Genomic DNA, 18,391 nt, shown 5'->3' with positions numbered 1-18,391 from the left:
AAGCACTGCTTCACCCAGATTGATATTGCTTCTCACTCCTAAATGATGCTTTAAGGAATTGGTAGACATTCAATGTATTTATCCACTATGATATAATTGTAGTCTACTGTAACCATATTTTACCATACAAATGGTGCAACACATCTGCATAAGCAGGTAATTTTTTGTGGATTCATATTTGTAGGCTTTTAATCCGGCTCTACTTAGGGATAAGTTCTGTACTAGATAAAACCCACATCAGAGCTCATTGACATTGGTCCCAGCTTTTAAGCCGATTCTATCCAAATGTTCCATTGCATTAAAAGTTAAACTTCCAGGGCAAGCAAGACACTGTTTCATTTGGTCCAGCAATCAAACATTCCAATTAGTGATCTGACAGAACTTTTGGATGAACCTGCTCATGTTCTCCTCAGCTTCACCCTTAAATAATTAAATATTTTTCGTCTACCACACCTTTCAGGGCATGGTAAACCTTGCCAATCATTACCAACTCATGATCCAGAGTGATTGGTGAATGAATGAGCACAGCAATAGAACTTTTAATTTCTGCACTGGCTGAGATGTACTGCAATAAATCTTTACTGGCACTGTCTTGACCAAAGATCTCTCAAAGTTGTCCATAGATCTGAATCCCTAATGCAATGAAGGTTTATTCCTGGTGGTAGGTAACCAGTTTTGCTCTCTCTCTCCCATTGATGTATTGTATTATAATTTTTATTTCTTATAATTGTTTTCATTTTATTCATTGTTTGTAAGCAACCACCTTCCCACATGTGGCTGCAAACAGTTAAAGGTGGTGAAGATGTGGGATGTTGTGGACTAGATCACCAACATATGCTCTTTCTCCCCCTCTTCTAAGCATGTGAGGCCGGCGAAGTTAAGGTTAAACTGGATAAACGGTGTACCCCCAATATGGTAAAGCACATAACGTTAGTATAAGTTTGGAGGTAACATTTTCAAGGATATAATCATCATTTACATTTTTACGATAGCTTCTGATAATTACATCTACATCTGCTGGATACATATTACCTCAAATGCTTTCTATGCATATTTTGGCATTACTTAAGGTAGTATAAAATAATATATATATATAATACATTGTAAAATAATTCGCTTTCATTGTTCTTTAAGAACTATTCATTTAATTTTTATTTTCTGATATGAAATTTGAAATGGTAACGTGGTTTCCAAACTTGTTTTTACCATTTGTTTCAGAAAGTCCACTCTGTAAGTTATCTAAGTCATGCTGATTTTTATGATAATATAACAAAAATTATCTGCGAAACACAACAACATTCTAAACACTTAGATTGAGTTGTTTTGTTCAATTGTTTATTTTTGCATATACATAGTTCATTACACTTTATTTCATCGACTTGTGTATATGTTAATACACTAGAGAGTTGCTGCAGATCTAAGTCATGGCACCACGGGGGGATGGGGCATATTTACCAATTGTATACTTTGATCACGACGGGTTTCTAATCATTTGCTAGTGCAATGACCTCTTGATTAGAGCTATAACTGGAGGATTTTAAAAATGTCTTTCAGAAGGCAAATATTCATACAGGAAAGTCCTTAAATAAGTTAGAACCAAACGACACAACATTTTGAAAAAGAAGCCTTATTATTCTACACAGAAGTAGGGAAATCGTATAACAGAGCATTTAGGACAGCAATGATAACCGCAACCCATCCCAGTCTGGAGAAACACCTTCATCCTTAAAATAAAAGTCATTGCGGTGAATCTAAGCATATGTTCTGGTACTATTGACAAGATAATAAATAAAGGTATGAAGATAAAAAAGGCTTACAATCCAAAATTTTACAAGCTTCAGGCTACGCCTCGACATTTGCTGGTGTCAGGAGAAAGATAGCTGAAGAAATGTAACAATAGCACAATAACAATGTACAGTGGGAGCTTATGGTAAAAATGGTAGATATATGGTAACAGACTGAAATCCCAGAAGTATGTTATAAAATAAACACGCAATCACGGTAATCAGACTGATCAGAAGAGGCCGTTCTAAGGATAGCGCGGGACTTTTAACATGATAAACATCGTTATTATAAAGTTTGATAACCTCATTATATGTTCATTGATTATAGCTAAGCTTTTAAAACTAGAATTTGTAGGAATGGATTAGCTCACGGAGACACCGGACAGTTGGTTGGCAGGTGCATTTAACGTATTCATAGAAACTGATTTTATATTTTAATTGTTTAGCCAGTACACAGCATGTGATATTAATGTTGGTATTATTGCGAGAGAAACGAATTTAGAATTTGAGAAAATTATAACAATTAAATGGGTGTTCGTTCTACGTAATAAATAGTGATACTCGTGTGACGTATACATATACTAATGTTAATTAGCAGTGAGCAGTGATGAAGAAAACATTGCATTAAAAATTCTAAAATTAATGAAAATTTGACGTTGGATCACGATTAATTATATCACCATTTGCTGTTAAGAAACATATTGCTCTTCAAACCCAATAGTGATGCAACAATAAAACCACCACGTGACTAAGAATGAACTATTACAAATAATTTTTGATGTATAGAAAACATTTTAAACTTTTAGAAAAATGACCTATTTGAGTAAAAGGGTGGATAACTGATCATTAAAAAGCTTGAGAATCGTTTCTCCTTATTCAGTTACAGTTTGTGTTTTTAATTTGTGGCAGTTTTTTTTTTATTTTCTTTTACTTCATTTGAATGAACGCGAGATTTACTCTGGGTTGAGACAAGTTGTTTTCTTTGGAATCTGTGTCTTTCCCAACCTCTTTTACTTCGAAGTAAAACAAGTTTTTATTTTATTTTTTTAGTAGGAAGTGAATTGAAAGGAGATTATTAGGTCGAACCCCATAGCGTTGTAAATGTAAGTACTGCCTTGAGAAGGTCATTTCACTCGACCCACCTAATAAAGAACACAGATGTTGTTTTACCCACATAATACAGACCACAGATGTTGATTTCTTTTTGCCTCTTTAAATCTTCAGTTTGACTCTTAGTTTAGGATTCTAACTGATTAGTTAGCATTACAAAAAACATTTCACGATCACGTTTATATCAGTAAACTGTTATTAGGGGCAAGCTTTATCGGGATTGTGAAACACACAGTCATATACGTTTACTAGGATAATTTGCAAAACAGTAAATAATTAGTGAATAACCCATAAATGTGCTGATGAGAAATTATTTTAAATTACCCTCAACAAAAAAGTGACTGAATTGTGCCCAATGTAAAAAATATGAAGCACGAGTGTTGACCCAAAGACACTCAGATATTAAAACATTCTGAAGCTTTTATTACTTTAATAAAAAAAAACGAAGACCAAAGCTTCCCATTGTTTTATTAATTTGTAATAAAAATGTATTTATTAGTTCAGTTGAACATATGCTGTTCACATTACAATAATATAATACTTATCACTTTCCCATTATCTTGACCTTTGACATTAGTTTAATACAAATTACTCATAAGTTAAATATCCAACGTTCGGTTAACTTTTATTAAGAAATTTTTACTTGTTTGATTTGTATTATTTTATTTAGACGAATGAGGATAATGTTTTTCACTCTTCTATGACATCGACCTTTGACATCTCATATTATTTTCTCACTAGCAGACGTCACGTAAGAACTAGAAAATAAAATCTGATAACAACTCGGTTGAGTGAAGATTAACACTGTGTTCAACCGTTAAAACATTGGACACATTATAAAATAATTTGTATACTAAAAGTGCCTAAATATTTAAAACACTTAACGGTTTTCTCGTTTTGCTCAAGGTGAACTTTGTATTTTGTTTCAACTTTAATTCAGATTATTTCAATGAATTTATAAAACAGTCTCAACTTTAACTCTATTCGATCACTTACAACTGTTCGTCTGTCTGTTAGAATATACAATAATGATTATTACCAAAGAGGACAGTATGAAATGCTAAAAATAAGCAAAATATCACCAAAATAAAAAATTGCCAAGGTTGTACGGCTTCATCTGTCCTCGTCGGTTCCAATCGAGTTAATCCAAAATTAAATAATGGATTATGAATAGTTAGAAAGTAGTACGCTGTCGGGTGATTATAATACCAAAGATCAACAAATTGCAATATTTAGAATAACAGGAAATGTATATATACCCGTGCTGCGTGAAGAACATATTCAAAAGTGGGTATTTACAAATAATGTATATATTTAATTACGTTTAACGTTGACGGAAAATTGGAAAGCCACATGAATTTAGCGCCGGGGAGTAAGAGTAGTAGTAATAAGAAATCACTGAAGCCATGGGGGGTCACAAGACCTCACCAGCATTGTGACGTCGACCAATTTTAAAAGTTACGTATCATCACAGATTAGGACTAGTCTACGCATGTATATATATACATAAATCTGACCAGATACAATATTATATACATAAATCTGACCAGATACAATATTATATACATAAATCTGACCAGATACAATATTAATATTGTATCTGGTCAGATTTAGGGCATTACCACTTTGTGTGAAAAAAGAAAATAAATGGTACGCCTTTATTTACATATCCTTTAGAAATACTAATACAAATCTTGATGTGTATGGATTCCCAGAAAGTGAAAATATAATGTGATGGAACATTAAGACAAGAAATAGGTGTTATTTTAACCGTGACATTTTTCAACATGGATTTGTGTTAGAGATTTTGATAATACAAACAATAAACTATATGTTATCTTTTTCATCAAAAGGAAAGCAAAGAATAAGAAAATACTAACAAGTTTTTAACATGTTCTCTTAATGTGGGCTGTAATTTGTTTCACAGTACATTTTTTACTTACTTTCTCGTTGACGATCTTATACCTTATCTGCAGAAACTACAAAATAATTTGACATGGTAGATTCAAATATAAATTAAACTTAAAGAGTGTCACTGTGGTATTCAGGTATATGAATACTCAACAGGTAGCTAAGCATTTCCAAAAACACAGGTTCAGGAAATATTATAGTAAATAAACTTAAAACAGGCAGCAAAGGAAATCAAACATAAGTGGACAAATAAAAGAGCAACATAAATGAGCAACAATGTTTTGTGTTTTATCGAAATGAGTGACTTCTTACTCGTAATGACTTCTCACGGATAACAGGAATAACATTATACCGCTATTTAAGACAGACAAATTACCTTGGTGCGATATCCCATAATGCATAGTTCACCCACATCAATGGTGATTCCAAATGGCAGATTCAAGGGAGACAAAAGCAAACTTAGAACAACTTGTAGAAGTATCGTATCATTCCTTGTGATGATCTTACCCCACCCTAGGGAGTGACACAGATATAGGGCCAAACTGGTACAAACCTCTATGAGATATAACCATTGTAATATCTAAAATTTACCTGAGCATTCGGCTTACAAGAATGTATTTGCGTACTTCATGGGTATTCTGCATAACAATTATCTGAATGTATCTCACTAAATATGTTTTCTAAACTAGTTACAGAAAAGTGCAATTAAAATTTATTTCAACTGTAAAACTATGACGATAGTTATAATGTATTTGTTTGTTTTTAGTTTTTGGTAATTTTCAAATCAACGTCTATATTAACTCTAATGAAAATTAATATACGGTTAGTAAGAAAGTATATGTAACTGTACTGTAACACAGTTCCTGTGTTATTCATCTTTACTTACGTATTTTAATTTTTTCAAAATTCTATTCAATATAAACACCAATACATCTAGTTTCAGAAGTTTAATTTTAAGCAAAATAACTTAGAATTCTTCAGTATTGTTTCCTTCATATTTGGTTACAAATTCAACTAAACTGAAAACTGTCTATACTCCTTTGCCTGCGATCATAATACAAAATAATATCTTACTTTTCCTTTTGTTCTATTCGTTACACTTGCTTTATCACCATGCATGTTTCTTTTTTCTTGCTGAAAGTAAAACTCTCGCCTGAAATCGCCTAAAACAATAGTCAAGATTTTCTAACCAACTTTTGAGTTTATTTAGTACAGGTATTTCGGCTTTTAGCGACGTTTGTTAGCAGCTTGATCATCAGGACTACAGGACAGTGGCACTATAGAGGGACTTAAAGCTGCTTTGTGATTAGTGTTAAGTCGTCACCAAAAAAAACATGTAAAGGGGCGTTGTGTATTACTTATTTTATGAAAGAAACTACTGACAGCTTAGCAAGCGTAAATATTTAATGGTGTTGTTTTTGTGATTAGCTATAATGGCTTATAATTCACCTTTCATAGCTGGTTTAGAATATATCTGTTGTACGGTATACTCAGGTAATTTCTCTAAATTTCTGTCCAGGTGTCCTGCATATCGTTATGACACTCTTCTTAATCGGACGTCGAAAGGTCCTTAATATGGGCTAATCATTTTACTTAGTTAAAAGTTACACTCGGCAATGGCTGTCTCATTGAAACGTGTATCAAGTTCGCCTCGTGTCTGTGTCCCCTCCCCGAGGTGGTACTAGCCTTTATCAAGGGGTGACATAGATACTTGTATCAAGTTGACCCTTTGTCTGACCTGAAAGTGCGGAATAAGATCATTCTTGCTATCCTTGTCCTGTGCAGACACTTGAAAAGCCTCTCCATGACCAGCTGCCAGTTTGAGCATAAACAATTAAGAAGACGGACAGTTGGTTATAAACAGAAACACTGTTTTAGTGAATAAATGTTTTCTTTATTTGCTCGCTTGTATTTGTTTATTTTCTTCACTGTTGTCCGTTTTCGATTTATTCCCTCTCTAATATTTCTGGGACGTGAATTTTGCAGATATTGAAAACGTATCTGTTGGACATCAGAGTACCTGAATATCACACCCATTCCATCAAATACGGCGGGAAAATTCAACAACTGTTTTACAGGCTGCTGATACTTGAATATTGTTAGAAGATAATTCTCTAGTTAGAATAACTTGTGATGTGTAGTAACTGATGAAAATATGTTGTTAGAAGATTAGGCTGCTAGCATAAGGAATTGGAGATAACTTGTATCTGAGCATAATAGATTAATTAGAAGATACGCAGTACGGATAAAGAATTGGTAAAAAATAATAACTGATGGTAATGAAAATAACTTGTTAGAAGTTAGTTTGTTTGTTATGAATTTCGCGCAAAGCTACACGAAGGCTATCTGCGCTAGCCGTCCCTAATTTAGCAGTGTAAGACTAGAGGGAAAACTTTTGGGCTACTCTTTTACCAACGAATAGTGGGATTGACCGTCACATTATAACGCTCCCACAGATTGCGAGTCGAGCGCCCTACCCACCTGGCCATGCAGGGCCAAACAAGTTAGTTTGGATAAAGATAATATTTAAGAAGCAAATTATGATACACATTTACTGAATATAAGCCTTTAATTGCATGCAATTGATTTAAAATAGGCAGATTATAGAGTAATTTAAGATGAGCGATGGATATTAGCAGGGGTGAAACTCTGCCGTACTCATCGATGCCCCCCAGTGGCAGAGCGGTATGTTTGTGGACTTACAACGCTAGAATCCGTGTTTTGATACCCGTGGTGAGCAGAGCACAGATAGCCCATTGTGTAGCTTTGTGTTTAATTACAAACAAACAAACAAAGAATACTCACCGATACTGAGTACCGGAACTTATTTTTTTTAACGCTGTACCAGTACCAGGACTTATTTGAGCTGATTTGTCTTTTTTATGTTTACACGTAGATTTTTTTTCTTTATCAAAAACAGGTCCATTTCACCCAGCTGAGTACGTTTACTTTGTTGTTTTGAGAATTTCACCCCTGGATATTAGAAAAGAATATAAAACATGTATTGAAGAGAATAAAAGATGCAAGAAATATAAGTATTGAGGAATGAACCAGAAAGAAGCGATTTAGGATATAAATAAGTCTAAGACAGTTGAATATAGTTCAGAAGTTAATAAAAAATTAATACTTGTTATAAATGATATCCACAAAGATCGGTGAGAAATTACATGGGTTATAAATCTAATGAGTAACGCTAAAATTTAATAAACGAATACAAATTGAAACTATATTCCTCGAAATATTGTTTCAGTTTTAAGCTTACTCTTTCCGTTTTTAAGCCTCATGTAGTACATATACGTGTATTCATTTTGTATATTGAAGTTCCTGATGAAGAACGAATTTTCCAAGTTACTTCAGTCGTACAAAATCATCTACACGTGTTCGTTGTTTGAGCATGAACCGGATACTCTAAATTCACTCAACTAACCAGTATCTTGAATGCCCAGCATCTAAATGAAAGTATGTCCATCTTATTTATGTATTGATTCACCTATTAGTTAACTGATTTACTTGTTTAATAGTTTTGGTCTAGCAAGTAGTTTAATTGCACGTGATGAACCGCTGTTAAGATGGTTACACCGGCATACCGAAATATTAGTCACGTGTGTAAGAAATCAATCAAATATAGTTGTTTTATTTATGTTTAAGTGCATAGCTACATAATGGGCAATCTGCGCTGTGCCCGTCGCAATTACCGAGCCCCAGTTTTTAGCGTTATAAGCCCTCAAACTTACCGCTGAGTCACCAAAAAGCACAATATATGATTAAAAATTATAACGATATATATATGATTTAAGTCATAACAATGCTTCGAACAATATCTGTCTTTATAGATATGTAAAGTGTAAAACTAGTAATATATAGATACATTTTGAAATGCATATTGTCACATTCATATGTGTGTGTATATGTAAAGCAGTACATTTTCCATTTAGTTTAACTTATAATTCTATAAAATTATTTTAAATATGGATTAATATATCTGATCAAAACTACTGAGACTACACATGAGTTTTATATTTCATTTTTTCCATACTTCCTAGTTCGCCTATTTTGGATTTCGAACCAGAAATGTATGAAAACTTTACATCTTTTTTTTTTTTACTCCGTTAACTTTGGACATATTTTACTGCTTATGGAAATATAGTTTCAAATAAACTTTTGCCATCCAGACCCTCTGACGAGTTCTGGTATTGAAATCGCAACAATGCTTCAAAAAGTACTATCTTATCTTTCAAGGACGTCTTTTGTTACTTTCTCCTCCTTCAAAGAAAAACGAGTTTTTTCATAATCAATTCTAATAAGCTACTTTCAGTTGCAATTCCTAACTTACGAAACAGTAGTTTCCTTGTGAACTATTGTTTTATAGTTGACCTCAATAACATGGACCGCCCTTACGTGTTAATAAAGATGAATGAATACACTTACGGATTCTTTCTAAGTTTGTATTACTACTTGTGATATACAGTATATTGAGCATTCTGCTAACACTATAGTGCCCAACTTGTTTTTCCTTTTCATCAAGTGTGATATTAATTCAACTTTTCACTGCGGGTGTCTAAAAGTTATATTAATCTCTTAAAACATGTAAATTACTCATACATTTATTCATCTTCATATAATTAATGGTTAGATATTCACTCATTTGTTCCGTTATTAAACATTTCTTACTGCAGTGAAGTAGAAATCATTTATCTAGCTGTACATGTGTTTCTGGCTTTCTTTATCTGTCTATCCACCTACCTATCAGTTCGTTTATTCGTCATTTCTTTATCTCTATTCCTGCATACAAGGAAGTTAAACTAATATCCGCTGTTTTCTAGGGTTAGTAACTGTTAAGAATGTGACTTAATCCCATCTGAAACAAGAAAGATAATTGAAAGCACTCCAGGTTCAGCGCTTTTTATTAAGTGCCAAAATGCTCTTACAAGGATTGAAGCGGTTTTTAAAGAATAGGATCAACCGCCCGACAAGGCAGAAATAAAAACGAAATTATTCTAAGAAAAGTCAAAGAAACTTAATATCATCTCTAAGACGTTGGTTGCTAGAGTAATATAAGATTGTTGTATTTGGCAAGAAAACACTTATACGTCAAGACTTACAAGTCACATGCTTTCATGATAGTGGAAAGTAGAATCACTACCTATACAAGAAAAAGTTTATATTTTTCGTAGGAAGTGGAAGATGTTGCGAAGAGACACCCCTTCAGCTAGACGACTTAAGAAGGAATTCTAATAAAGATTAACGCAAAGTAGTTTATACTGTTACTAAATATCATGAAAGTGGGCTGTATTCGTGTTACTGGAACACTTGCGGTGTAGGTCGGTGATGTGTTTCCTCAACGTTTCGAAGGTACCCACCCCAGGCTGATTTTTTTTTAGAAAGCTTTATGCTACCTCTAAATTTTTCTAATTACTAACACAGCATCTGGGTCAGTTTCCATTTTGCTTGAAAATTTATACTATAGGTCGTTTCATATTACTGTAACTCTTGTAAGTTTAAAGCGGAGTCTTCATCACATTATAGTCACTAGTGTCTAGGTGGTTATTTAGTGTTTGATTAAGCTGGGATAATTCTTTGACTCAAAGACCTTTTCCACCAAAAGGACTTAGTTTACACAATTTATTTAAAATAATAATTTAAAGGATTAAATTTAATTTTCAGGTAAAATAAATCATTGATGCAAATAAATCTAAGATAAAAATACGAATAAATTAAAACTGAGACTAGAATTGGTACAATTTAAAATAAAAATTAAAAATCCACAAAGCTAGAGGACATTTGTTTGTTTTTAGAGCAAAGCCACATTGGCCTATCTGCTATGACCACCGCGGGTAATCGATCCCCAGATTTTAGCGCTGTAACTCCGTAAGGTTAAGGTTTTTTTACTTAATTTTAAGCTTGTAGCAATATTTATAGACACGTTTTTAGATAAATATATATACCTTATATACATTACTTTAAAAAACAACATAAGATTAATTATCGGAAAACATTTTTTACATAATTAAGTATTACCACAATCTAGTGTAAAACCAAATTAACAAAAAGTAAAATCAGAATCCGCTGAATGGAAACAAGTTAAATTAAGAAAATTATAAAGGATTTTTGAAATTTAACTATTTAAAATATAGAATAAATTCAAAATATTTTAAAACGCATAGTAACAAAATTATGAAATACAGAAAGTAAGAATTATCTAGAATCCAATAATTTAATATGTTAAATAATTAAACTTACGATATTTGAATTGAGGTTTTTTGTTTGTGATTAATCACAAAATAACACAATGGACTATTTGTGCTGTGCCCACCATGAGTATCGAAAACCGGTTTTTAACGTTATAAGCCTTCAGACTTACCGCTATATCACTGGGGGATATTTGAATTAAGATCGTCTTAAATGATACATAAATTGTTCATTATTAAAACAAAAATTTCAATGACAGTATAGACTAAATGGAAAATTTTGTTTATTATTTTAAAATATGTTTCAGTAATAAGTTGTTTAAGAATAAAATTATTTCTTGCTTATCGCTCCCCCAGTGGCTCAACAGTAAGACTGAAGGCTTATAACGCTAAAATCCGGGTTTCGATAACTGTAGCAGGCACAGCACAGATATCTCATTGTATAGCTTTGTGCTTAATTAACATCAAATAGCCAAGCAACGCTTATCATAATATGTAATACCTGCAAATCTCAATCTCGTATCTAGCATATGAAAACTAGTTTGTGTATGTATTATTTAATAGATATATATATAAAGATAAATTGGTGGCAGTTTTTAAACGAATATTGTCAATTACTTGAAATGGGTTCAGATTATGTTCAGAAAGGTTGAATTAAGATCTGCATGCACATTGAAAATCTGTTCTACTATACTCTTTATACGTTTTCAGTCTAGTTTCACGACTACAACCATGAACTTTCGAACAAAGTTATCAAAGTATAGTTACACTGCTCTAACCTTCTTAATTAATTAATTTAGGCGCTCTTTCCAATGTAACGTCCTGTCGTATGAAACTCCAAGATATTTAACAGTGTTTATAAGCTTAATATAATCATAACATAATTGTTAAGAAACACTATCAAGTTCAGTTAGAACATGCTTGTTAATAACATTCTTCCTGCAAAAATGATAAATTGAGTTGTTTTTAAGGATTAATTATCTTTATTCATAAGTTAAACTAATGTGTTTCAATTTACTGTTTTCTTGTTCGGTCACGTTTTCCCTACTCAACATGAGTTTGGTACAAGCGAAGTTATATTAGTTCGTTGCGCTGAATAATTGTAATTTTGTTTACTTATTCAGTCCACTCAATAATGTTCTTCTAACTTAAAACTATTCTCCTGGTTATGGATGTTTTTATCAGTATGCCCTTCATAGTTGTCCCTGTCTTCTTGTTTGATTTTATCAGTATGCCCTTCACAGTTGTCCTTGTCTTCTTGTTTGATTTTATCAGTATGCCCTTCATAGTTATCCCTGTCTTCTTGTTTGATTTTATCAGTATGCCCTTCATAGTTGTCCCTGTCTTCTTGTTTGATTTTATCAGTATGCCCTTCATAGTTGTCCCTATCTTCTTGTTTGATTTTATCAGTATGCCCTTCACAGTTGTCCCTGTCTTCTTGTTTGATTTTATCAGTATACCCTTCATAGTTGTCCCTGTCTTCTTGTTTGATTCTATCAGTATGCCCTTCATAGTTGTCCCTATCTTCTTGTTTGATTTTATCAGTATGCCCTTCACAGTTGTCCCTGTCTTCTTGTTTGATTTTATCAGTATGCCCTTCATAGTTGTCCCTGTCTTCTTGTTTGATTTTATCAGTATGCCCTTCATAGTTGTCCCTGTCTTCTTGTTTGATTTTATCAGTATGCCCTTCATAGTTGTCCCTGTCTTCTTGTTTGATTTCGTTTACCTTACCTTGCTCTCTTTGCTCATTTCATTAACATTTCCCTATTCACTCATTCACGAGTTTTTTTTTTTCAATCTTTTCTCTCTTATTACGCTACATTCGTTTGTGGGTTAAAGAAAGTTTAAAATAACATTTTAAATACCCGAAGTACGCTAACCCTAAATATTGAGTTGATGAAGCCCTTCGCTGTGTGGTCGAAACTTCGTTTCTGAATAAACTCTAATAGGTGGGTTTAGCTTGTTAAACTTCCAAAATAAATTCACACCCCTCAACCCACAATTTCGGTTCTATTCCATTTACCAAGGTGACACCGAACCTATAAAAATTCTGAAAAAGTGACGAAGTTTGAAAAGTGTCCCCATTTTATATCAGAACTTGCACGCAGCAGATTTTGTCAATTATTGGTATATTGTCAGTTTATGTTACTCTATGGTATTTTATCTGGTGATAATTACTTAATTCATTATACTTGATAATAGGTTAGATCAAATATTATTCTATAAGTAAAAGTACAATATCTTATCTACCACCAAGATGTAATGTATTTGTTTGAAGTTCGTTTTTCTGTAGTACTGCAGTTTGAAGAATCAGGTAATAAGCTAAAATGGTTTTAATTTGATAGGATTATGAGGAAAACTTGAAATATCATTGTGTCGATACGTGTGCAGGTCCTAAAAATCTGGAAAATCAGAGAAAAATATTTTGTAAAGAATGAGGCCATCCTGAATATACTAACATACGTAACGTGAACATTATTATACTAATGTAACTTTTATAAATACAATGTAGTTTAACTTTTGCAAAAGAGAAAAAATCAAAGTATAGATTCTTCTAAAGTATAACAATAATTTCACCACAGTATGAAGATAATCATTATGTGGTTCTATCATATAAATTAGGTGTAAAAAACTAGAAATAATGAAACCGAAACATACAGATTGTCAAACTGACCCACTTCACTGAGATGGGAAAACGTATTAAGGTCCAAGAATGACGTTTCACAAATTATTAGTACTGTCATTCCGATGTTTTATTTCTTAATACTAGAATTTGTAGTGTAAAACAAAGCTTCATGGTCCACAAGTTGCGACCTTATATACCCTTACTCCAATATCTATGGCTGACTTATTTGAACAGTGGTTGGACAAAATGATGAAAACACCTGTTATTTTCTATATTTTATCATACGGATTTGGTCTTCTTTGGATAGACAGTACAGCATTTATTTACGCGACACGAAGTTGATGAAACAAGGAGTTGGGCATCAGACATCGATCAAAACTTCTTGTAACTGTTGAAGTGATGTTGATGGTGAAAATCTATTATGAAGCTTGGTGTTAAGAACTGACCATAAGGCCAACAAAATTTAAATCTGGTGAATGTGGTGGTCAAGTTAGGTACGCAAACTCTTTCTTATATTCCTTAAACCAAACTTTAACCATTTCAGCACCATGTTAAATACATTGTCTTACTAAAACAAAGCATCTCTGTGTCAGAATAAAGTGTTCATTGTAAGGTTTAAGCAATAATTTTTGTCCCTTTAACTTTTAGTGAGATCATAGGCTTTAAAATATTCCAACAAAAAGCTATCCACATCATCACAGAGATTCCACCATGCTTAATTGATGGCATAAAACATTTAAGACTATAAGATCCCATTGGTTATCGCCGCACATAAACTTGTTCATTGGCCAAGAAAAATGTGGAAGATGATTCACCTGAACATGATACATTATTTCATTGATTTTCATTCAAGTTCGTATGTTATTAACATCATTTTACTTGAGTATTTAAATTTTTTTTATTATTAGAGATTTGTTAATGACAGCACCTATGACCATCAGTAAACTTAATTTCTCAACAACTATTATGTTTGTCTGTTAAGGTTATATTTTTCTATATCCACGCTGTTCCTTCGAATACATTCCTCATTTTAGGTGTTTGTGTGACTGGGAATCCAATTTAACGTTCGCCTACAATTATGCTTCTTTGGAAATTTAACAAGTCTTTTTAGCTTGACATTTTTTTATCCTTTTTCTGAAAAAACGATATTATATTATTCGTATATAGACAAATTCAATGATATAGAAAAAAACAGAAAAAAAACAAACAAAGACAGTTGTACGTTTCATAAATACTTCATGGTTTCGCCCGTAAAGGCATCATTAGGTACCTTGTAGAGGTTATTGAAATACGAGGAGGACCAATCAAGTATTGAATGTTAAATATGAACTGATATAGGGTTACTGACCCTATTTATAATAATGTAATGCTACATTTTGTCATTATATATGTTTTGGTAAGGTTTTGTTGTGATAGGTGAAATGCTGAATTACACATCTTTCTACAGATGTCTGAAGAAAGCGTTTTCTGTTCTAATAAATCATTCATGATATCCATAGAACTTGTCTCATATACAAATTACGCATGTAGATATTTAATATAACATACATTTCCCAATTTGATAGCGCCAAGTGTATTTGTATTCCATGCTAGTAATAACGATCTGATTTGTTACAAAATGTGCAAACATTTTGGCCAAGACTGTAGAACCATTAGGGAATTCGACAAATCATTTAGACTTACAAATATTACGGGAAAACACTGAATCTGTTTATCATAGATTATTAAGTAAAAGTTGGGTTTTTAGATAACAAAAATACATAACATAACTAAGACTATTATGCTAGTTTGAAAAAGCTTATTTTGATTTAAGCACAGTGCTGCACAGTGGGTTATCTGCGCTGTGACCATCTTAAGTGTCAAACCTCAATTGTTTTTGCGTTATTAGCCTCAAGTTTGCTGTTGAACCGTCGGAGGCCATTTAGAAAAAGAAAAATTATAATCACAGCAGTTGATTGACTGAAACTTAACGATCACAAAATGTTAGGTCAAAGAGACATTGTTTTGTAGTCTGTATGGAATAGCGTTTTAAAATACAGAAGTATGTGGCTAACTAACAAAGTAATTGTTTGTCGAACTTCTTTCAAAAGATACTCGAGGGCTATCTGCGCTAGCCGTCCCTAATTTTGTAGTCATATACTAAAAAGAGAGCATCTAGTCAACACCTATTCATGGACTACCTTTTACTAAGAAATATTCAGATCGACCCTCACATTATAACACCCGCATAGCTGAAAGAGCGAGCACATTCGGTGAATGGTTTCGATCTTGCAACCCGCAGATTGTTGAGTGCCCTAACGGGCCTAACCAACATCCTGTGCCAGGACCTAACACAGTGAAGGGCATATTTAAGAAAGCATAATTATCTAACTCGCCACTAGGTGTTCAAAGATGATGATGTAGACTATTATGTAGGATATCTCATTTGACTTGGCTTAGAATATCAACATTGTACAAATTAAACTCACTACACTAGTTCATGGATGTAAATTAAATTTTCATGCCTCATGCGTAATCCTAAGGTACAAGTTTCATACGCTATGACCTATATTTATTGGTAGCCTAGAAATGTAGGTTTACGCAGTCGCCTAAACTAAATATTCACAGATGTTTATTGCCTTTAAACATTCTACACATTGAAGAAATACTTTTAACTATCACTGAAGAGTGCGCTTCTTCACATCCCTTATATTTAGTATTAGTTACTATAAATCACTGGCCTATATGACCTTTTGTGTGTCTTTAAGAAATTTAGCGTATGGTGCCAATTCTTGAATTCTGTTGGTGTAATTATGAGTGTTTAGATGTTTTTTCTTCTTTCATTTTTTAATTTTGGAATAACTTTTAAAGAATGCTACACTCGTAGTTGCTGCGACGATACTGATAACGGTGGGCACATCACAGATAGCCCATTGTATAGATTTGTGTTTAATAAGAAACAAACAAAATTAAACGCATAGAAATATTACCCATTACATTTCTTGTTAAAGCCTTTAGGATAGTTCACAATAAATCAGCTTAATGAAACAAACGTATTAAGAATATTTTTCTTGACCCCAACCTTTGGAAAAAAAAAGAAAAAAAGTACTCCCAAAATGCCGGACTTTGAAAGTAGTCACAGGCGCTCATGTATCGTCTTTGTTACTATGGATGGATATTTAGATTTTCAGTAAACCTTCTATGTAAATGAACTTTCCTGAACTACTTATACAGGTTGGCGTTTGTTTTTGCTTCTATTGTTGTTGTTTTTTGTCAATTTATTAAACTTATTGTAGTTTTTATTTATTTATTTTTTGTTGCTATAAAAAGGTTTCGGATAGTTATGGTATTATTTAGTAGCGTCACATAAATATCTACACATCTTACATACTTTTATTACATATTTTTGCCATACATTGCTCTTATGGTATAAATTGTTGAAAGAAATAGTACCATTTCCAGTGTCTTCATGCACTTCAACAATATGTAGTAAGGACTGGGTAGGACAACCGTTTAGAGCTCATTATTCTCTTCCCCAAGTTGTCTTCAAATAATTGTAAAAGCGAGCCCTTACTGCTTAATTCATTTCCTGAGAACGTGCATGGGTCATTTTCACAACACCTATGATTTACTTGGAATTCAGGACATCTGTTTTAAAATATTGCCGGTATTTTAATTTGGGCAGCAAGCGACTTCAAGCTAAGGTTATTAAAATTACCAGTACACAGTCATCTAACTGCACGTGTAGTAATCTTGAGCTTAAAATAAGTTATGGGCTAGCAGAATGACGTATCTTGAGGTTGTTGATCTGTATGTTATATCTATTCTGTTACTAACAAAACATGCTTGTTTTAATATGACAGTTTGAATGTGGCACTTCTCAGGGAAATCAACTAATAGTTGCTTAAAATACATCCAGAGCTCTAAACAAACCGGATTTCAGTCCTTTCATCCGTTTTTTTTATTTGTTTTTCACCTGTTAATAAACTATGATTGCTTCACGCAGGCCCTGTGTTGTATTTATAGGTGTGTATGAATTTCTGCCTCGTGCTAGCGGGTTGGTCCTTCGCTCTGCTCTGTAACTCTTCCCCATAAACAGCATTTTAAATATTCTATAGTTTTTTGTCAAGAAAAGTAAAAGGTATTAACACATTTCACAGAATGTGAAAAATATATAGCATATTCAGAATAGTTCTGTTCTTTTCTTTTTGATGTCTAGAAACCCGTTTTAGCGTGGGCCAAGTCACGAAATCTCCCTGCATTTCAACACTACTGTAAAGGCGATATAATCTAAACCTGGTACATTATAAGCCTTTTACTATTCATGATTTATGAAGCTGAATTAATTAGCTTTAACTACGACGTTTACACAGAACCACATAAGTACATGTAATATACACAATAAACTGCTTAACTTCCGGATTTAGTTTCCAGCTTTGTTTTTTTCTAACGATTATTTAATCTGGACGTTGGTTTTCCAGCGATCAGCCAATAGAACTTTCTAATTAAACTATATCTTTGAAGAAAGAGCTTTTTTAATTTTTCAACTGAAGTAAGTGAAAAACTAATTTGCTGACGAAATAAATAGATATTTCTTAATCTTCTTTTGTTCCCAGATCTATTAGAAATAGTTAATTTACCTTTTCTCTATGTTAAACGTACTGTAATTTATGTATATTAATATTTATACACATTTGATTTTAATATAGATCAGCTGACTCCATAAATTACATCATTCTTCCTAAAGATCGCGAGAGAAAAAACAAAACAAACAATAGGTGTCACTTCTCACT

The 18,391-nt window shown here is 32.7% G+C and overlaps 1 protein-coding gene across 1 annotated transcript; it reads right to left on the bottom strand.

Moving 5' to 3' along the window:
- Positions 1-12,122: 12,122 nt before the first annotated feature.
- Positions 12,123-13,737, bottom strand: LOC106478139 (prostatic spermine-binding protein-like). The gene is made up of 2 exons (XM_013938654.1): positions 13,652-13,737; positions 12,123-12,732 (listed from the first exon to the last, which is right to left on the bottom strand). Exons 1-2 carry the CDS (start codon positions 13,735-13,737, stop codon positions 12,123-12,125), a joined length of 696 nt encoding a protein of 231 aa, XP_013794108.1.
- Between the last annotated feature and the right edge of the window lie 4,654 nt (positions 13,738-18,391).

The sequence above is a fragment of the Limulus polyphemus genome, unplaced genomic scaffold, assembly GCF_000517525.1.
Source record: "Limulus polyphemus unplaced genomic scaffold, Limulus_polyphemus-2.1.2 Scaffold184, whole genome shotgun sequence".
Classification (NCBI taxonomy): domain Eukaryota; kingdom Metazoa; phylum Arthropoda; class Merostomata; order Xiphosura; family Limulidae; genus Limulus; species Limulus polyphemus.
This window is presented reverse-complemented; position numbering and strand designations above follow the sequence as displayed.